At 55.0% G+C, this 21,086-nt stretch overlaps 2 protein-coding genes across 16 annotated transcripts in view; one reads left to right on the top strand and one right to left on the bottom strand.

Annotated features, from left to right (window-relative positions):
* Positions 1-8,126, bottom strand: part of LOC129545166 (liprin-alpha-1-like) — a 257,633-nt gene extending 249,507 nt beyond the window's left edge. For 2 of the 5 annotated variants that reach the window (XR_016036623.1, XM_088833140.1), the window contains exon 1: positions 7,767-8,125. Coding sequence is in view for 4 of the 5 variants with exons in the window: in XM_088833140.1 (XP_088689266.1) it covers positions 7,767-7,907 (141 nt within the window). In the remaining variant the exon portion in view is untranslated. Of the gene's footprint in view, positions 1-7,766 lie in introns of all 5 variants that reach the window. The other 3 variants (XM_088833138.1, XM_088833139.1, XM_088833137.1) reach the window with 2 other exon arrangements.
* A 395-nt stretch (positions 8,127-8,521) lies between these two features.
* LOC129545172 (liprin-alpha-1-like) overlaps positions 8,522-21,086 on the top strand; it is a 37,491-nt gene continuing 24,926 nt past the window's right edge. For 4 of the 11 annotated variants that reach the window (XM_088833152.1, XM_088833150.1, XM_088833151.1 and 1 more), the window contains exon 1: positions 17,939-18,215. Coding sequence is in view for 5 of the 11 variants with exons in the window: in XM_088833144.1 (XP_088689270.1) it covers positions 8,540-8,680 (141 nt within the window). In the remaining 6 variants the exon portion in view is untranslated. Of the gene's footprint in view, positions 8,681-17,938; positions 18,216-21,086 lie in introns of those variants that run through there. The other 7 variants (XM_088833144.1, XM_088833143.1, XM_088833146.1 and 4 more) reach the window with 4 other exon arrangements.

Genomic DNA, 21,086 nt, shown 5'->3' with positions numbered 1-21,086 from the left:
CACAAGCCCAGAGGCGACCCTCCCTGGAGCCTCCGGAGGGGCTTGGTGCAGGGAACGTCAAAGAAGCAGGGCTCCAGTCCTGCCTCAAGAACACACTTAGGATCAGGACACTCGGGCACAGGGACCAGATGGGCAAGGCTCAGAGGTGTGCTGGTGGGCGTGGGGCTCACCTGCAGGGAGCCTGGAGCCTGACCGTTGACGCCCCAGGGCTGGGGGACACAGCGCATGGTTTGGGAATGGACACATCCCAGCACGGACGAGAGGAGGCAGGCCCAGGGGCTCAGGCCAAGGGAGCCCAGATCTTCCTGCTGCCCTCAAGGGGCCGGTCAGATGGGCACAGCAGGGAGCCGTGATGTCAGCAACCTGGGTCGGAGTCCTGGTCTGCTGCTGTGTTGTCTCTGGCGAGTGACTCAGCCTCTCTGAGCCCACCTTCGGCTCCTCTGCAAATCTTTGCCACGCGTGACTATCTTCACAGCTGTGGGGAGTTCTTGGTGCTCTCAGCAGCCCCGCCCAACCCCGTGGCTGGGGCTATGCCGCCTCCCCACGACCTTGAGGCCGATAAGATCACCCCTGCACAGACTCTCTTTGCAAAGAAGCTGGAGGCTGCTTCTCCTACCCCAGGAGCCCTGGGACACCGAGACCCAAGAGGCAGCAACGCCTCTAGCCTGGGGGCTCCCGGGCAAGGGGCTGACACATGGGGCACTGGGAGTGACTGTGGATGGCCCCATACAACCAACCCCGTCTGTCCTGTTACAGCCCAGGTTTATTTCTGTGTGCTCTGCTCAGCCGCACGCAAAGACTCAAAATATATTCCTTCGAGTCCGTGCAGATTTCTCTGGATGGTGGTCAAGAAGCAGTGCCCGGGCCGGCATCCCTGGGAAAACACGCTCCGCTGTTTACATGAGTGACAGGGTCCCTCCAAGAAAAACATCTGGCCGGATCAGGAAAGGGGCGTGGGACTCATTGGACAAACGGGATGTCCTCGTTCTTACATACATGGGATGTTTTAAACGCTGGCACCCAGCCTGACAGCAGCCTGCTCCTGGCGGGAAGAAACCGAGAGACGCCGGTCCCCTCCCCGAGTCGGACGCCCCAGACGGTGGCTTCTGTCCGGACTGGCCCCTCGGGTGGGGAGTCTGGAGGCCACAGAACCGCAGGGGCCTCGAGGCTTGGTGTGGGTGTGGGGAGGGCCAAGGGGCTCGGGGAGGCGACAGGGTCAGGGCCCTTGCAACGGACTGCCACCAAAGGCTGGACAAAGACAAGAAGTAAGAAAATGAACGCCACGCCTTAAAGCTGCTCAAGAGCCAAGAAGGCCCAGAAGAGTGACCAGGACTGCGCCATCCAAGGTGGGCGAGGGGAGGAGGAGGCTCGCCCAGCGCAGACTGGACGGGGTTAAACCTCCGCTCTGGCTCAACTCACAGGAACAGAGACCCCACCACAGTCACTCCTGGCACTTTCCTTTTCGAAGGAAGAAGGGAATCACAGAACAAGCAACACCATCCCCGTGGGGGACTCTTGGCGGTCGAGGATGCCAAGGGCCCCTCTGCATCCGCACGGCCGCCTGAGCCTGCGTGTTGTGCATCACGGTCACCCGTCTCCGTTGAGGGGAGGCCCCCGAGCTTGTTGGAAGGTTGGCCTCAGCGAGGCCGAGCTGGGGTCCCTAGCTGCCCCCAGAGGGCTCCCGGGCAGCACACCTCCCCAGCCCACCCCGAGCCCACAGCTGCCGCCCGCCCCAGAGGGCCCCGTCACTGCCATCAGGGAATTAGGGGGTGCCGAGTGCTCAGACCCGAGGATGGTGGGGGCGCTTCCACGGCATCCTGTGTGCACCCCTCCTCGGCTCACGGTCTAGCAGGAGCTGTGGGGAGCGTGTGTATACGGCAGGGACACACAGGACACCTCCTGAGCACCGCCGGCCAGGAAGCCCTGGAGCCCCGGGGGGAGGCCTGGGCCAGACTTCTGACCACCACAGGGGCCTGCTCAACCTCCCCTGCTCTGTGCCCTCGGCTTCCTCAGCTCCAGGGATAACACCACCTCTCGGAGAGCCTCTGATGCCAGGGCTGCTCTGTGGGAGGGGTCGTGTTCTGCGCCAATGTGTTCAAGGCACGTGATGCCTGGTCAGTCTCTAATGACCGGCTGCCCTGGGGCCTGCCTGGCTCTTCCTGTTGGCACCAGGGTCCCGCATGCGTGTGAGTTGGCAGGCCCGTTCCAGGCTGGGTCTGTCTGCTTAGGTGACAGACGTGCCTCCTGGGAGGAAGAGCATCTGGCACGGGGTGGGCCTTGTCTCCTCCTTCTCCTGACTGGCGCCAGGACCAGCCTCCTTCTAGTTCCCGGACTGGGAAGACAGGGGCCCTTTCGGGGTCACCTGAACGTGTCATCTCATGGGAGCGTGGCTTTATGATACTTGCTGAGTGATCCGGGGGGGTGGGGGGACAGTCCTGCTGAGCTCCTACTGTGTGCTGGCAGAGGATGTTCCTGCGGTCCTTCCTTGACTTCTGGCAGCATCCTCGGGTCCACCTGAATACTCTTGGACGAGGAGGCAGGCTTGACCGCCACTGGGGGCTGACCCTGGCTTGCTCACGCCCGCCCTCCACCTGGGCGGCTCCTGGAGGGGACAGGAAAGGGCTCAGTCCCTGGGCAAGGGTCTGCAGGCAGGCCTTTCTGCACCGTGCTTCCTGCTGACCACATCTGCACCACCCTGGAGGAGCGGATGTGGTTACTCGGGCACGGTCACATGGGTGCTGGCCTAAGCATGCCTTCTACACATGCTGGACAGGGTACCCTCGACTGTCTCCAGTGAGCCGGGCCCAGAACGTGGTCTCTGAGTTAACTGGGGCTGCAGGACTGGCTGGGGCGGATTGACCCCTCAGCTCTCGGCATGTGGTCTGGCTCCCAAGGCCTGGCTTGTTGAAGGAATAAAAGACATGTATTCATTCACAGGCCTGCTTTGATGATGGGTGGGTAGGTTACTCAGATCCACCCTCTCATGGAAAACAATTATTAAAAAAAAAAAAGTGTCACGCCTTAAAGTTGCTGAAGACCTGAGAAGACCCAGAGGAGCAACTGCCCAAGATGAGGGATCTAACAGAAGATCCCTCCCTCTCCGTGGAGCCAGACTCCCAGGAGACGACACTTTCAGGTGACCCAGAAAGGGCCTCCCTCCTCCAGCCACGGGAATTACAAGGAAGGTGGTGCTGGTGCCGAGCAGGGGAAGAAGCAGGTGAAGACCCCAGTGGGTGCAGGCACATCAGCCCGTGACCTTGGTTCAAGGGGATCCTATCCATAACGCCCTCAGATGAGTGGAGAATGCAAATGCCAAATCTTTCTGGATAAGGGCACCTTCTTCCCAGGCTTGGGAACTGCCCCGTGGGTTATGGAAGGGTGGTGGCCAGTGGGGAAGAGCGCCAGGCCCATCAGGATGAAAGACAGCTGGAGGAGAACCAGCAGAAGTGACCCCCTCAGCTTTGGGATTCTGAGACGATTAGATGGATAATAAATCTAATACATCAGCTAAGCTCACCTCTTTTAGAGAAATAAACCTCAAGATAGAAAGGTCCTGCAAAGACAGGAAACCATTAAAGAAAACGACACAGCCAACTTGGAAAAGAACCCAACAGAACATGCAGAAATAAAACGTGTCATAACGAGAAGCGAAAATACAACAGACACGTTTGAAGACACTTGACCTCTTCAGGAAAGGGAGACATGTGGGCACAGAGCACGGCCATGCTGATAATGTATGCAGCCCCCTGCCCAACCCCCTGCTCTCCAGGAAGAAAAACCAACCCCTGATCTGTAGCTGCATCATTTGCCAATTTCTGCGCTGTAAATACTCCCACCCTGCCCTGATTCATGTACCAAAGGGTTAACACCCTGCTGGCAGAATTCCCGATGAGACACAAAGAGCTGACTCTGGCACACCACCGGCCGAGAGACATGGGAGGACGTCAGAACCGCAACCCGAGGGGCACAGATTTCAGCCCGACTACCTGGGACCCAGGCAGAGCGGTCCTTGGGGAACTTTAAAGACAAGACTCTTGAAACATGTCTAGAATTCACTTTATAACTTTGCCATTTCCTTCTCCAGTTTATAACAAGTTCAGTTCAGTACGCTTCCACAAGACCAAGAGAGGCCCAAAGGAAGCCAGGTGGGGTGTATAAAAGCCTCAGCACTTAAGACTCAAGAGACATAAAAACTTTACGGGCAAAGAAATGCATGTGTAATGGTGGAATTATGAATAGAGATATGAATCGCTTCGGGACTAGACAATGGCCCCTGACACCTCATCGTAGGAGAGGCTCATGGCATAGGCACTAAGCCTGGGGGTACGAGTGAGATGGGGGCTGAAGACCACGTTTTGTTGTTGTTCAGTCACTAAGTCACGTCCGACTCTTTGAGACCCCATGGACTGCAACACACCAGGCTTCCCTGTCCTTCACCATCTCCCAGAGCTTACTCAAACTCATGCCCATGGAGTCAGTGATGCCATCCAACCATCTCTTCCTCTGACGCCCCCTCCTCCTCCTGCCCTCAATCTTTCCCAGCATCAGGGTCTTTTCCAATGAGTCGGCTCTTCACATCAGTTGGCCAAAGTACTGGAGCTTAAGCTTCAGCATCAGTCCTTCCAGTGAATAATTTTCACGGTTGATTTCCTTTAGGATGGACTGCTTTGACGTGCTTGCGGTCCAAGGGGCTCTCAAGAGTCTTCTCCAACACCACAGTTCAGAGGCATCAATTCTTTGGTGCTCAGCCTGCTCTACAGTCCAGTTCTCATGGTTCAGGGCAAAGAGTCTGACACGAAGGCCCAGCACCCAGGTTCAAGTGCTGGCTCTGCCCCTGCTGGGCCCAGGGGCCTTGGTCTCCTTGCCCACCTCTCAGAGCCTCAGTTCCTCCCCTCGGTAAAGGGATCTGACCCTGCACCACAAGCCGGGTCGGGATGCCCACACAGGGCGGGGATGGGGGTTTGCGTCCAGGCTGACAAGTCCCCGAGAACACCTGCTGCTGCACTGTCTTTACATGCGGAGTTGTCGAAATTAGACTTGAGGTGCCTCAAAGTAGAGAACCCCCACCCCAATGTCCAGGCTATGAGGACGGACCCCCGCCCCCAACTCCACGCTCATCACCACACTTAGTCAAGTCGGGGAACTATCTCGGACACCAGCTCATGCCCACAAGGCCTCAGCTGGAAACTGCAAGAAACACGTCCCCCTCCCCTGTCCCACGTCCATGGCAACGCTGCCCACCCGCCGGCAGGGAGGACATGCCATCACCTCCATTCTACAGATGGAAAAACTGAGGTTCCGAGTGCGGAAGCCATGTGCCTGAGGCTGCTCAGCCCCCAGGAAGTGGTCAGGCTGGGTCTGGACCCGCACACGTGGCCTCAGAGGGGCTAGGCGGGGTCTGAGCCTCCCTGGGAGCTCAGGTACCCTCACCGCCTGACTGTGGGTCCTGGAGTCTGGTGTGGAGGCGGCTACCATCCTCCAGCAGGCAGCTAGCTCCTCGCTCGCTTTTCAGAAAACAACATCGCACTACTGCTCTTTTTGTGGCCAACTGCAGCTTTAAACGTCTCTAATTCTAGAGATTTTAGGGGTTAAAAACCACTCGAGGCCAACACTGCTCTTCCCTGTGAAAGAAGGGAAAGATGCAGTTAAGAACTGCTTCCTATCACAAGTCTCCTGAAGAAAATAAAGTCAACAGCAGTCTAACACCAACAAACTAACATGCTCAGAGTAAGTTTTCAGTATGAAATCTCATCGTTTTACTAACACATACGAAACTTAAGTTGGAGAGAGAGATTCTTTGCCTGGGAAGTGGGCAACAGAGGACTTACAGGGAATTTAAAAGACCCTCTCTCTGCCCAGTGATGACGCTCTCACAGCATTGTGCTACACAAAGAAAGAACGTGCACTTTACTGTTTATCTTCCCCGCAAGGCTCCCTACTTCAAATATCTCAATCGTGGCTGGGGATCTCTCTACAAAAATCCATCTCAATGTTCAAAGCACAAAACAAAGCTCAGAGGAATACAGTATCTAAGATGAAAAAGGGATGAAAGAACCTACAGTCGTTTCTTCTTCTATTAATAGGGCACTGGCGGATTCGGGAGAGACGTAGAGGCAGGGAATATTAGTGGATGAGAAAAAAATAAATTAATAACGGAGGAGGAGGAAAGAGAAGGTAGAACGGTAGGCTTTACTATTACTTTACTTACTTACTTTACTATTACCTTACTTTCCTGACAGTTTCAAAGCATTTGTGGGGAGGGGGGGAGAGGAAGAACCTGTTGTTTCGCTAAAGAAAAAGCAACACTGTAAGAAGAATTGCATCTCAATTATCTTTTATTTTCAGCTCTATCCCTGCAAGCCAGCCCACTTAAGCTTTTACATCACTTTCCTATCTTATTACCTCTATGTTGGGGTTTGGTACTTCAAACAAACACTTTTTTGTTCTTTTCCTTCTTCTTTTGGAGGTAAAAGATGGCACTGATTTGCTTAAAAGTACGGATGGGGAAAAAAACAAAAAAGTACGGATGGAAACCATTATCTTGAGGTGGTTCTTAATAACAGAACTATGGATTTCTCTATCCCTTTGACTGTCAGCACACCACTAAAGGCTAAATGAAGGCTCAGGAGGGAGGTAACATCCCCCTTGTCAAGTCTCTGTTTCCTTGCTCCTGCGATATTGGCTTTGCCAAGTAACCCAAGTCCCGTAAATAAACATTACAGGTCTCTCCAAACTACCTCTATAAAATAAGATCTTGTTTGACCAACCTTATAGAGCAGTCATTTATTTCTACAGCTGCTGAGATGCTCTGCTGCTCTGTCCGCCTACATTCAGAAGGGAACCAAAATTCCAAATTTCATTTATTCTGGGCCAAAAACCAGACCTTTTGTCTTCCTTCCTAGATATGTTGCAACTTGAAGTTGACTCCTCTGCCTAAATTAGTGGCATATGCTTTTGCTCTTTTAAGAAAGAAAGAAAAAACACCCCTTTTTCCCTTACTGAGGAAGGCACCTAACTCTGATAAAGGCCTCTAGGAAGATGCTAAAATGCCTTGACCTGTTTAACAGCATCTTATTTCACAGAATATGTTTGAACCTCCCCGCCGTACGCCAAGGGCAAACACACGGAGCGTCCAAGCCTCCAGGAGGAATAGGCAGACTTTGCAAAACTGACGGGAGGGAGGAGAGGGGACAACTTTCAGGACTAGAAACAGGAGGCAGTCCAGATGCTGCGACGCCGCCCGGGCCCCGGGAAGCCCCGACGCCCCCGCGCCCCCGCGCCCAGCCCTGGGCGCACTGTCCTCCCGCCCGCGGCCGCGTCCTCCCCCCCACAGCCCCCAGCGGCCCGGGAGCGCCCCACGCCCCCGCGGCGCCGACCGAGCCCCAGGGCTGGCGCGGGGGGCGCGGGCCACCCTCCAACAGGCTGCTCGGCGCGGGCTCGGAGACCCAGAGGGTCAACTCCGTCCGCCGGCATCGGCCCGCCGCGGCGCCCAGCCCCAAACTCGGGCTCCCCCGCGCCGCGCCGGCCCGCCGCCCGCCCCGAGAAAGCCCCGAGACACCCCTCCACAGCGCGGCGCCCGCGCCTTTTCTCTCGGCGCCGACGAGAAGGACGCTCCCCGACGAGGACGGACCGCGGCTGCTGGTGCCTGCCCGGCACAGGGTCAGACCGAGGAGCGGGCAGCCGCGGCGGCACCTCCTCAGTCCCCGCTCCCGACTCCTTTTCCCGCTGCGCCGGACGGGAAGGGGCCTGCACGACCCGGGACTCACCTCACACCTCGGGGCCGGGCTCCCGGGAGGCGGGCGCGGCCGCGGGTCCCTCAGCTTCACGGAGCCAGCGAGGAGCGCCGGCGAGCTTTGGCCACTGCCGGGGCGCGGGGGCGGGCGGGGGCGGGCCGGGGCGGGGCGCATGCGCGCGCACGGACGGCGCAGGCGCGCTGCGCTCGCTCGGCTGCGCGCTCGCACTTCCAGTCCAGCTTCCGGGTAGCACTCAAAGCAGAGAAGGCAGTGGCAACCCACTCCAGTACTCTTGCCTGGAGAATCCCATGGACGGAGGAGCCTCGTAGGCTGCGGTCCGTGGGGTCGCTAAGGGTCGGACACGACTGAGCGACTTCACTTTCCCTTTTCACTTTCATGGATTGGAGAAGGAAATGGCAACCCACTCCAGTATTCTTGCCTGGGGAATCCCAGGGACGGGGTGGGGCCTGGTGGGCTGCCGTCTATGGGGTCGCACAGAGTCGGACACGCGTGAAGCGACTTAGCAGCAGCAGCAGCAGCAGCAATTTCATATATATGAAGTATCTGGTAATCTAACTGCTGCTGCTGCTGCTAAGTCGCTTCAGGCGTGTCCGACTCTGTGCGACCCCAGAGACAGCAGCCCACCAGGCTCCCCCGTCCCTAGGAATTTTAGGCAACAACACTGGAGTGGGTTGCCATTTCCTTCTCCAATCCTTCTCTGCTTTGAGTGCTACCCGGAAGCTGGACTGGAAGTGCGAGCGCGCAGCCGAGCGAGCGCAGCGCGCCTGCGCCGTCCGTGCGCGCGCATGCGCCCCGCCCCGGCCCGCCCCCGCCCGCCCCCGCGCCCCGGCAGTGGCGAAAGCTCGCCGGCGCTCCTCGCTGGCTCCGTGAAGCTGAGGGACCCGCGGCCGCGCCCGCCTCCCGGGAGCCCGGCCCCGAGGTGTGAGGTGAGTCCCGGGTCGTGCAGGCCCCTTCCCGTCCGGCGCAGCGGGAAAAGGAGTCGGGAGCGGGGACTGAGGAGGTGCCGCCGCGGCTGCCCGCTCCTCGTTCTGACCCTGTGCCGGGCAGGCACCAGCAGCCGCGGTCCGTCCTCGTCGGGGAGCGTCCTTCTCGTCGGCGCCGAGAGAAAAGGCGCGGGCGCCGCGCTGTGGAGGGGTGTCTCGGGGCTTTCTCGGGGCGGGCGGCGGGCCGGCGCGGCGCGGGGGAGCCCGAGTTTGGGGCTGGGCGCCGCGGCGGGCCGATGCCGGCGGACGGAGTTGACCCTCTGGGTCTCCGAGCCCGCGCCGAGCAGCCTGTTGGAGGGTGGCCCGCGCCCCCCGCGCCAGCCCTGGGGCTCGGTCGGCGCCGCGGGGGCGTGGGGCGCTCCCGGGCCGCTGGGGGCTGTGGGGGGGAGGACGCGGCCGCGGGCGGGAGGACAGTGCGCCCAGGGCTGGGCGCGGGGGCGCGGGGGCGTCGGGGCTTCCCGGGGCCCGGGCGGCGTCGCAGCATCTGGACTGCCTCCTGTTTCTAGTCCTGAAAGTTGTCCCCTCTCCTCCCTCCCGTCAGTTTTGCAAAGTCTGCCTATTCCTCCTGGAGGCTTGGACGCTCCGTGTGTTTGCCCTTGGCGTACGGCGGGGAGGTTCAAACATATTCTGTGAAATAAGATGCTGTTAAACAGGTCAAGGCATTTTAGCATCTTCCTAGAGGCCTTTATCAGAGTTAGGTGCCTTCCTCAGTAAGGGAAAAAGGGGTGTTTTTTCTTTCTTTCTTAAAAGAGCAAAAGCATATGCCACTAATTTAGGCAGAGGAGTCAACTTCAAGTTGCAACATATCTAGGAAGGAAGACAAAAGGTCTGGTTTTTGGCCCAGAATAAATGAAATTTGGAATTTTGGTTCCCTTCTGAATGTAGGCGGACAGAGCAGCAGAGCATCTCAGCAGCTGTAGAAATAAATGACTGCTCTATAAGGTTGGTCAAACAAGATCTTATTTTATAGAGGTAGTTTGGAGAGACCTGTAATGTTTATTTACGGGACTTGGGTTACTTGGCAAAGCCAATATCGCAGGAGCAAGGAAACAGAGACTTGACAAGGGGGATGTTACCTCCCTCCTGAGCCTTCATTTAGCCTTTAGTGGTGTGCTGACAGTCAAAGGGATAGAGAAATCCATAGTTCTGTTATTAAGAACCACCTCAAGATAATGGTTTCCATCCGTACTTTTTTGTTTTTTTCCCCATCCGTACTTTTAAGCAAATCAGTGCCATCTTTTACCTCCAAAAGAAGAAGGAAAAGAACAAAAAAGTGTTTGTTTGAAGTACCAAACCCCAACATAGAGGTAATAAGATAGGAAAGTGATGTAAAAGCTTAAGTGGGCTGGCTTGCAGGGATAGAGCTGAAAATAAAAGATAATTGAGATGCAATTCTTCTTACAGTGTTGCTTTTTCTTTAGCGAAACAACAGGTTCTTCCTCTCCCCCCCTCCCCACAAATGCTTTGAAACTGTCAGGAAAGTAAGGTAATAGTAAAGTAAGTAAGTAAAGTAATAGTAAAGCCTACCGTTCTACCTTCTCTTTCCTCCTCCTCCGTTATTAATTTATTTTTTTCTCATCCACTAATATTCCCTGCCTCTACGTCTCTCCCGAATCCGCCAGTGCCCTATTAATAGAAGAAGAAACGACTGTAGGTTCTTTCATCCCTTTTTCATCTTAGATACTGTATTCCTCTGAGCTTTGTTTTGTGCTTTGAACATTGAGATGGATTTTTGTAGAGAGATCCCCAGCCACGATTGAGATATTTGAAGTAGGGAGCCTTGCGGGGAAGATAAACAGTAAAGTGCACGTTCTTTCTTTGTGTAGCACAATGCTGTGAGAGCGTCATCACTGGGCAGAGAGAGGGTCTTTTAAATTCCCTGTAAGTCCTCTGTTGCCCACTTCCCAGGCAAAGAATCTCTCTCTCCAACTTAAGTTTCGTATGTGTTAGTAAAACGATGAGATTTCATACTGAAAACTTACTCTGAGCATGTTAGTTTGTTGGTGTTAGACTGCTGTTGACTTTATTTTCTTCAGGAGACTTGTGATAGGAAGCAGTTCTTAACTGCATCTTTCCCTTCTTTCACAGGGAAGAGCAGTGTTGGCCTCGAGTGGTTTTTAACCCCTAAAATCTCTAGAATTAGAGACGTTTAAAGCTGCAGTTGGCCACAAAAAGAGCAGTAGTGCGATGTTGTTTTCTGAAAAGCGAGCGAGGAGCTAGCTGCCTGCTGGAGGATGGTAGCCGCCTCCACACCAGACTCCAGGACCCACAGTCAGGCGGTGAGGGTACCTGAGCTCCCAGGGAGGCTCAGACCCCGCCTAGCCCCTCTGAGGCCACGTGTGCGGGTCCAGACCCAGCCTGACCACTTCCTGGGGGCTGAGCAGCCTCAGGCACATGGCTTCCGCACTCGGAACCTCAGTTTTTCCATCTGTAGAATGGAGGTGATGGCATGTCCTCCCTGCCGGCGGGTGGGCAGCGTTGCCATGGACGTGGGACAGGGGAGGGGGACGTGTTTCTTGCAGTTTCCAGCTGAGGCCTTGTGGGCATGAGCTGGTGTCCGAGATAGTTCCCCGACTTGACTAAGTGTGGTGATGAGCGTGGAGTTGGGGGCGGGGGTCCGTCCTCATAGCCTGGACATTGGGGTGGGGGTTCTCTACTTTGAGGCACCTCAAGTCTAATTTCGACAACTCCGCATGTAAAGACAGTGCAGCAGCAGGTGTTCTCGGGGACTTGTCAGCCTGGACGCAAACCCCCATCCCCGCCCTGTGTGGGCATCCCGACCCGGCTTGTGGTGCAGGGTCAGATCCCTTTACCGAGGGGAGGAACTGAGGCTCTGAGAGGTGGGCAAGGAGACCAAGGCCCCTGGGCCCAGCAGGGGCAGAGCCAGCACTTGAACCTGGGTGCTGGGCCTTCGTGTCAGACTCTTTGCCCTGAACCATGAGAACTGGACTGTAGAGCAGGCTGAGCACCAAAGAATTGATGCCTCTGAACTGTGGTGTTGGAGAAGACTCTTGAGAGCCCCTTGGACCGCAAGCACGTCAAAGCAGTCCATCCTAAAGGAAATCAACCGTGAAAATTATTCACTGGAAGGACTGATGCTGAAGCTTAAGCTCCAGTACTTTGGCCAACTGATGTGAAGAGCCGACTCATTGGAAAAGACCCTGATGCTGGGAAAGATTGAGGGCAGGAGGAGGAGGGGGCGTCAGAGGAAGAGATGGTTGGATGGCATCACTGACTCCATGGGCATGAGTTTGAGTAAGCTCTGGGAGATGGTGAAGGACAGGGAAGCCTGGTGTGTTGCAGTCCATGGGGTCTCAAAGAGTCGGACGTGACTTAGTGACTGAACAACAACAAAACGTGGTCTTCAGCCCCCATCTCACTCGTACCCCCAGGCTTAGTGCCTATGCCATGAGCCTCTCCTACGATGAGGTGTCAGGGGCCATTGTCTAGTCCCGAAGCGATTCATATCTCTATTCATAATTCCACCATTACACATGCATTTCTTTGCCCGTAAAGTTTTTATGTCTCTTGAGTCTTAAGTGCTGAGGCTTTTATACACCCCACCTGGCTTCCTTTGGGCCTCTCTTGGTCTTGTGGAAGCGTACTGAACTGAACTTGTTATAAACTGGAGAAGGAAATGGCAAAGTTATAAAGTGAATTCTAGACATGTTTCAAGAGTCTTGTCTTTAAAGTTCCCCAAGGACCGCTCTGCCTGGGTCCCAGGTAGTCGGGCTGAAATCTGTGCCCCTCGGGTTGCGGTTCTGACGTCCTCCCATGTCTCTCGGCCGGTGGTGTGCCAGAGTCAGCTCTTTGTGTCTCATCGGGAATTCTGCCAGCAGGGTGTTAACCCTTTGGTACATGAATCAGGGCAGGGTGGGAGTATTTACAGCGCAGAAATTGGCAAATGATGCAGCTACAGATCAGGGGTTGGTTTTTCTTCCTGGAGAGCAGGGGGTTGGGCAGGGGGCTGCATACATTATCAGCATGGCCGTGCTCTGTGCCCACATGTCTCCCTTTCCTGAAGAGGTCAAGTGTCTTCAAACGTGTCTGTTGTATTTTCGCTTCTCGTTATGACACGTTTTATTTCTGCATGTTCTGTTGGGTTCTTTTCCAAGTTGGCTGTGTCGTTTTCTTTAATGGTTTCCTGTCTTTGCAGGACCTTTCTATCTTGAGGTTTATTTCTCTAAAAGAGGTGAGCTTAGCTGATGTATTAGATTTATTATCCATCTAATCGTCTCAGAATCCCAAAGCTGAGGGGGTCACTTCTGCTGGTTCTCCTCCAGCTGTCTTTCATCCTGATGGGCCTGGCGCTCTTCCCCACTGGCCACCACCCTTCCATAACCCACGGGGCAGTTCCCAAGCCTGGGAAGAAGGTGCCCTTATCCAGAAAGATTTGGCATTTGCATTCTCCACTCATCTGAGGGCGTTATGGATAGGATCCCCTTGAACCAAGGTCACGGGCTGATGTGCCTGCACCCACTGGGGTCTTCACCTGCTTCTTCCCCTGCTCGGCACCAGCACCACCTTCCTTGTAATTCCCGTGGCTGGAGGAGGGAGGCCCTTTCTGGGTCACCTGAAAGTGTCGTCTCCTGGGAGTCTGGCTCCACGGAGAGGGAGGGATCTTCTGTTAGATCCCTCATCTTGGGCAGTTGCTCCTCTGGGTCTTCTCAGGTCTTCAGCAACTTTAAGGCGTGACACTTTTTTTTTTTTAATAATTGTTTTCCATGAGAGGGTGGATCTGAGTAACCTACCCACCCATCATCAAAGCAGGCCTGTGAATGAATACATGTCTTTTATTCCTTCAACAAGCCAGGCCTTGGGAGCCAGACCACATGCCGAGAGCTGAGGGGTCAATCCGCCCCAGCCAGTCCTGCAGCCCCAGTTAACTCAGAGACCACGTTCTGGGCCCGGCTCACTGGAGACAGTCGAGGGTACCCTGTCCAGCATGTGTAGAAGGCATGCTTAGGCCAGCACCCATGTGACCGTGCCCGAGTAACCACATCCGCTCCTCCAGGGTGGTGCAGATGTGGTCAGCAGGAAGCACGGTGCAGAAAGGCCTGCCTGCAGACCCTTGCCCAGGGACTGAGCCCTTTCCTGTCCCCTCCAGGAGCCGCCCAGGTGGAGGGCGGGCGTGAGCAAGCCAGGGTCAGCCCCCAGTGGCGGTCAAGCCTGCCTCCTCGTCCAAGAGTATTCAGGTGGACCCGAGGATGCTGCCAGAAGTCAAGGAAGGACCGCAGGAACATCCTCTGCCAGCACACAGTAGGAGCTCAGCAGGACTGTCCCCCCACCCCCCCGGATCACTCAGCAAGTATCATAAAGCCACGCTCCCATGAGATGACACGTTCAGGTGACCCCGAAAGGGCCCCTGTCTTCCCAGTCCGGGAACTAGAAGGAGGCTGGTCCTGGCGCCAGTCAGGAGAAGGAGGAGACAAGGCCCACCCCGTGCCAGATGCTCTTCCTCCCAGGAGGCACGTCTGTCACCTAAGCAGACAGACCCAGCCTGGAACGGGCCTGCCAACTCACACGCATGCGGGACCCTGGTGCCAACAGGAAGAGCCAGGCAGGCCCCAGGGCAGCCGGTCATTAGAGACTGACCAGGCATCACGTGCCTTGAACACATTGGCGCAGAACACGACCCCTCCCACAGAGCAGCCCTGGCATCAGAGGCTCTCCGAGAGGTGGTGTTATCCCTGGAGCTGAGGAAGCCGAGGGCACAGAGCAGGGGAGGTTGAGCAGGCCCCTGTGGTGGTCAGAAGTCTGGCCCAGGCCTCCCCCCGGGGCTCCAGGGCTTCCTGGCCGGCGGTGCTCAGGAGGTGTCCTGTGTGTCCCTGCCGTATACACACGCTCCCCACAGCTCCTGCTAGACCGTGAGCCGAGGAGGGGTGCACACAGGATGCCGTGGAAGCGCCCCTACCACCCTCGGGTCTGAGCACTCGGCACCCCCTAATTCCCTGATGGCAGTGACGGGGCCCTCTGGGGCGGGCGGCAGCTGTGGGCTCGGGGTGGGCTGGGGAGGTGTGCTGCCCGGGAGCCCTCTGGGGGCAGCTAGGGACCCCAGCTCGGCCTCGCTGAGGCCAACCTTCCAACAAGCTCGGGGGCCTCCCCTCAACGGAGACGGGTGACCGTGATGCACAACACGCAGGCTCAGGCGGCCGTGCGGATGCAGAGGGGCCCTTGGCATCCTCGACCGCCAAGAGTCCCCCACGGGGATGGTGTTGCTTGTTCTGTGATTCCCTTCTTCCTTCGAAAAGGAAAGTGCCAGGAGTGACTGTGGTGGGGTCTCTGTTCCTGTGAGTTGAGCCAGAGCGGAGGTTTAACCCCGTCCAGTCTGCGCTGGGCGAGCCTCCTCCTCCCCTCGCCCACCTTGGATGGCGCAGTCCTGGTCACTCTTCTGGGCCTTCTTGGCTCTTGAGCAGCTTTAAGGCGTGGCGTTCATTTTCTTACTTCTTGTCTTTGTCCAGCCTTTGGTGGCAGTCCGTTGCAAGGGCCCTGACCCTGTCGCCTCCCCGAGCCCCTTGGCCCTCCCCACACCCACACCAAGCCTCGAGGCCCCTGCGGTTCTGTGGCCTCCAGACTCCCCACCCGAGGGGCCAGTCCGGACAGAAGCCACCGTCTGGGGCGTCCGACTCGGGGAGGGGACCGGCGTCTCTCGGTTTCTTCCCGCCAGGAGCAGGCTGCTGTCAGGCTGGGTGCCAGCGTTTAAAACATCCCATGTATGTAAGAACGAGGACATCCCGTTTGTCCAATGAGTCCCACGCCCCTTTCCTGATCCGGCCAGATGTTTTTCTTGGAGGGACCCTGTCACTCATGTAAACAGCGGAGCGTGTTTTCCCAGGGATGCCGGCCCGGGCACTGCTTCTTGACCACCATCCAGAGAAATCTGCACGGACTCGAAGGAATATATTTTGAGTCTTTGCGTGCGGCTGAGCAGAGCACACAGAAATAAACCTGGGCTGTAACAGGACAGACGGGGTTGGTTGTATGGGGCCATCCACAGTCACTCCCAGTGCCCCATGTGGTCAGCCCCTTGCCCGGGAGCCCCCAGGCTAGAGGCGTTGCTGCCTCTTGGGTCTCGGTGTCCCAGGGCTCCTGGGGTAGGAGAAGCAGCCTCCAGCTTCTTTGCAAAGAGAGTCTGTGCAGGGGTGATCTTATCGGCCTCAAGGTCGTGGGGAGGCGGCATAGCCCCAGCCACGGGGTTGGGCGGGGCTGCTGAGAGCACCAAGAACTCCCCACAGCTGTGAAGATAGTCACGCGTGGCAAAGATTTGCAGAGGAGCCGAAGGTGGGCTCAGAGAGGCTGAGTCACTCGCCAGAGACAACACAGCAGCAGACCAGGACTCCGACCCAGGTTGCTGACATCACGGCTCCCTGCTGTGCCCATCTGACCGGCCCCTTGAGGGCAGCAGGAAGATCTGGGCTCCCTTGGCCTGAGCCCCTGGGCCTGCCTCCTCTCGTCCGTGCTGGGATGTGTCCATTCCCAAACCATGCGCTGTGTCCCCCAGCCCTGGGGCGTCAACGGTCAGGCTCCAGGCTCCCTGCAGGTGAGCCCCACGCCCACCAGCACACCTCTGAGCCTTGCCCATCTGGTCCCTGTGCCCGAGTGTCCTGATCCTAAGTGTGTTCTTGAGGCAGGACTGGAGCCCTGCTTCTTTGACGTTCCCTGCACCAAGCCCAGTGAGGCTCTGCCTTGTGGCTTCATGACAAGTGTAGTGGGCTGAGTGGTGGCCCCAAAAGCCGTCCATCCTTCTGCAGCCTGCCAAGGTGACCTTATTCCGATGAAAGGTCTCGGCAGATGGAAGTAAGTTCCTGACCGCTGCACCAGATCACCCAGGATGCATGAAAACCCTGAATCCAATGACGGGTGTCCTTGGAAGAGAAGAGGGCGTGATCTGAGGCACAGAACCACCCAGGGGAGAAGGTTTGTGCAGATGGACGCAGAGGTCGGGGTGATGTGGCCACAAGCCCAGGGAGGCCTGGGGTCTCCCAAGGGCTGGACCAGGCCAGAGGGACCCTCCCCTGGAGCCTCCGGAGGGAGCTCAGCCCTGCCCACACCTTGATCACAGGTTTCTGCCTCCAGAACTGGGGGAGCATGAATTTGTGTGGCCAGTGGCTGCAGCTGTCCCTGGACACTGAGAGTGAACTTGCCGGCTCCAAGGTGAGAACAGTGGCAGGACCTGCCCCCCACCCGCCGACACACAGTCTTGTCCTGAGGTTAAATGAGTCGATACGCACTGATGCCTGAATCACGGACTGACACTTGGACCTCAGCCCCCTTCACCTCCCCCTCGTCATCTTCTCCGGCATTGTTGGGGCCCTCATCCGCTCCTTCAGTGGACACGCGGTGCTCCTGCCCGGCCCCGATGTGGGCAGTGGGGCCGGCGAGCTGGGAGGCTCTGCGCAGGATTCACCCTGCCAGCTGAAGCCGCACGGACACGGCCTGTGCAGTGACACGGAGGCCCGGGAGAGGCTGGATCCTCCGGTCGTGGGAGGCACGGGGGCCTCAGCATCAGAGGTGGAGGGGTGAGCCGGGTTCATCCAGGGGGATGCAGCCCTTCACTCAAAGTGGGGGAAGAACCCCACGTGGCACCCGGTGTCCGGGGGCCTCCCATTGCCCGGGCGGGCGACGGGCACAGCCATGGCTGACTGCCGGGAGTCTGCATCTCAGGAGGGGCCGAGGCTGGTGCTGAGTGAATCCTCAGTGAGGTTTTCTTCTTAAAAACTATCCTAAGTGACTTCGGCTCCATTGCTTTTTGCCAAAAACCTGCAATGATCCCAAGAACTTTGTACACTCCAAGGGTGGTGACTGGACGTGGAGCCCAGCACAGACCCAAGTCAGCCCTACCCTGCGTCCCACGGGCCGGCCACACCATCCCCCTTCCGTGGCCTGGCTTTCTTCTGCCAGGACTCCCAGAATGGTGGGAAAGCAGTGTGGCCTCAAGCTGAGGGGCCCAGTGTGGGATCCAAGCCCCTGGGGGTCCCCTTGGGAAGTCTGGTGGACCATAGTCCCCACTGCTGCCGGGCAGCTCTGTCTTGGGGAATGTCGTGTTTCTTTGCTTTCTGTTGTGATGGGGCACCCCAGTTATCTCGGGGCGATTGGGAGGTCTGCTGGGGTTACATGCTCCCGCCTTAGATGGGGAAACATTACGCTGCATTGATGCTGCTCACTCGATACTGGGAATCTGTTCAACAGAAACGGCAAGAGGAACAGAGAAAAACAGAAACAGAAAAATGGAGAGTGGCTGGGTTGCTTCAGGTCTCACCTGTGATTGAGGGTGTGTGCAGCCTGCACGTGAACCCGGGTTCCCACACCTTCCGTCTACCAGGTGCCAGGCGCTGACTTTAGACCCCCAGCTTCACTAAGGAGTCATTGGCAGATACAGTTTGTGTGTGTTTCCAGTCTGCACTGTGATGACTTGATGCCCATAGACGTCGTGGAGTGATGGCCCTACACCTGCATCGCCTCACACGGTTAACTCTGCGTGTGTGTGTGTGTTTTATGCTGTTCTTGTAACCCATGAACGCAGTATAGATAGCTCTCCGTTTTGTTAGATCTTCTTTATCTCAGAAGTCTGTAGTTTGCTGTAAGTCTTGAACTTGTTTAATTGGATATCTTGATATTTTCAGTGCCATTGTAAATTCCTAATAGATAGAGATAGAATCGACTTTTCTATATTCACTTGCTAAATCCATTTATTTCAAATCATCCTGATTGTGTTTTCTTATGTATCCACAAGTATGTGTGCACATAAGTGCTTTTTCCCCCTTCGCAGCTGTGACAACTCTTTTCTTTTTCTTGCCTTATTGTGCGGACTAGGATCTCCAGTTCCGAGTACCGTGGTGGACAGAAGTAGTGAGGATGCGTATCCTTGTCTCTTTCCCGTTATCAGAGGAAAGCTCTCGGTATTTCACCCTCACATATGATGTTAGCTTTTTATAGATATTTTTATCAAAATATGTAAATTCTTCTCTGTTAGTTTACTATGCGCTTTTTCTTAGTCATGCACTAAAATTATTACATGAATTTTTCTTAAGTTTATTTTCTGTAGATTTGGAAACAGGTGATTTTTCTTTTATGTGGTGATTTGACTTTTCAAAAATTTTGTGATTCTAAGACAACCCCAGCCTGATCTCGATGTATTCTCCTTCTGTTGGATTTTATTTGTTAGTGTTTTATTTAGGATTATTTCATCGATATTCAGAGTCTGTAATGTTACTTTCTTGTACTTCTTCCTTGTTGGTTTTAGTATCAAGATTATGCTAGTCTTATAAAACAAGGTTGGAGAGTGTTCCTTGTTTACCCCCGGAGTTCCTGTGAGATGACTGTTTCCTTCCCTTGATTTTGGGAAGAATTGATTGGCAAAACCAGTTGGTTTGATTGTGGGGAGGCTTTTAATTTCAGATGTAATGTTTTTCATGCAAATAAAATTTTCTGATTTTGTATGTCTTCTTGGGTCTAGTTACGCAAAGCCTTTCCCCGCTGCTGGGAATTTCTTGAGGCCAGCAGACTCCAGTTAGTAAGTGAACTGTGGTTCATCATATCTTTCTTATCTGCAAGATGTGTTGTCTCCCCTTTGAAAAATCCTTGATATTGGTGATTTGTGCTTTGTCTCTTTTTCTTAATCAGTCTCTCTAGGGGTTTATCAGTTTTGGCAGTCCTTTCAAAGAGCCCATTTTTGGCTTTGTTTTGAAAAAATTCCATATTTGCTTTCGGTGTCCTTATTTTCTGCTCCTTGTTTTCTCATCTGCATTGTGTTTCATTTGCTTTGCTTTTTTTCTGGTTTCTGCAGCCCGTGGGGTCGCTAAGGGTCGGACACGACTGAGCAACTTCACTCTGACTTCTCACTTCATGCGTTGGAGAAGGAAATGGCAACCCACTCCAGTATTCTTGCCTGGAGAATACCAGGGACGGGGGAGCCTGGTGGGCTGCCGTCTGTGGGGTCGCACAGAGTCAGACACGGCTGAAGCGACTTAGCAGCAGCAGCAGCAGCATCAGGGATGGAGGCTTAATTGATGTTTAGCCTTCCTTCTTTTCCAGTATATGTGTGTAAGGCTTTAAGTTACCCTCTAAACGCAGTTTGCTGCGTCCCACAAGTTTGAGTAAGCCAGATTTTTTATGGAAAAGTAGTTTCTAATTTTCATTGTGTTTTTTAAAATGATCATCCATGAAATTCTCCAGGCAGTGTGTCATTTAACTTAACGTTTGGGGATGTTTTTCTCGTGACCCTTGTTTGATTTCTAGCTTAGTTCCATGAAGAGCCCCTCTTAGTCTTTGGGGGCCACTGTCATAAACACCATAGACTAGTGATGAACAACAGAAGGTTGTTTCTTACAGTACTGGAGGCAGGGACGTCCCAAGGTCACCAGCGGGTGCCACGTCTGGTGAGGCCTGTCTCCTGGTTCCTAGACTGCCTGCAGCTTCCCCCTGTCCTCGCAGCACAGGCGCCCGTTCCCTCCTGCCCTGAGCCCTCCCAGAGTGCCTGCCTCCTGGGCTCATCACCGCGTGCGGGGTGCAGTTTAAGGCACATGGACCGCCAGCCCACTGCAGTCCCTAAGTGTCCCCGCGTTAGTTCAGTCCTTTGAGAGAGCTTGAGCCTTCCTAGTGGCCCAATATATATTCATTTTGTTACACGTTCCTTGGGCTCTTGAAAGTAATATGTATCAGTGAGAATGCAGTGTTCTGTGTGTATCAGTTAGATCAGGTTTGTGACTCATGTAATTCAGATTCCGGGAGCCCCGTTTTGTAAAGCAGAAGTAGGTGAAATTACTTGCACTGTATTTTATTTTAACACACCCCAAATATTATCATTTCAGTGTGTAATCAGCATGATAAAACCTAATGAAATATTTCACGTTCTTTTGTTCATGCTGAGTCTTTAAAATCCAGTGTGTGTTTCATGCTTGCAGCACATCTCATCATAGAGCCAGCCGCAATCAGGAACTTCATGGCTGCAGGTGACTACGTACCAGGGAGCCCAGTTCCCTGAGAGATGTGTCTTTAACGTCTCCCACTGTGATTATGAACTTGGCTGTTGCTGCTGCTGCTGCGTCACTTCAGTTGTGTCCAACTCCGTGTGACCCCACAGACGGAAGCCCACCAGGCTCCCCCGTCCTTGGGATTCTTCAGGCAACTTTGCTGTTACTCCTTTTCTATTTCTGTCAGTTTTATGTATTGATATTTTGAGGTTATGTGATTCAGTACATTCAAATGTAGAATCCTCATCTTCTTGCTGGACTGAACTTGTATGAGTATGAGAAGCTCCTTTTTAAGGCTAGTGATGCTTCTTACTTTAGACACTATTTGACAGTGATATGGCCACATCAGTTTTCTGTCCTTGTTTGCCTGGGTATCT

This window comes from Moschus berezovskii, chromosome 27 (assembly GCF_049115385.1).
Source record: "Moschus berezovskii isolate FMDL1 chromosome 27, NW_MosBer_1.0, whole genome shotgun sequence".
Taxonomy (NCBI): domain Eukaryota; kingdom Metazoa; phylum Chordata; class Mammalia; order Artiodactyla; family Moschidae; genus Moschus; species Moschus berezovskii.
Note: the sequence above shows the minus strand (reverse complement) of the source record. Positions and strands in the feature narration are given on the sequence as shown.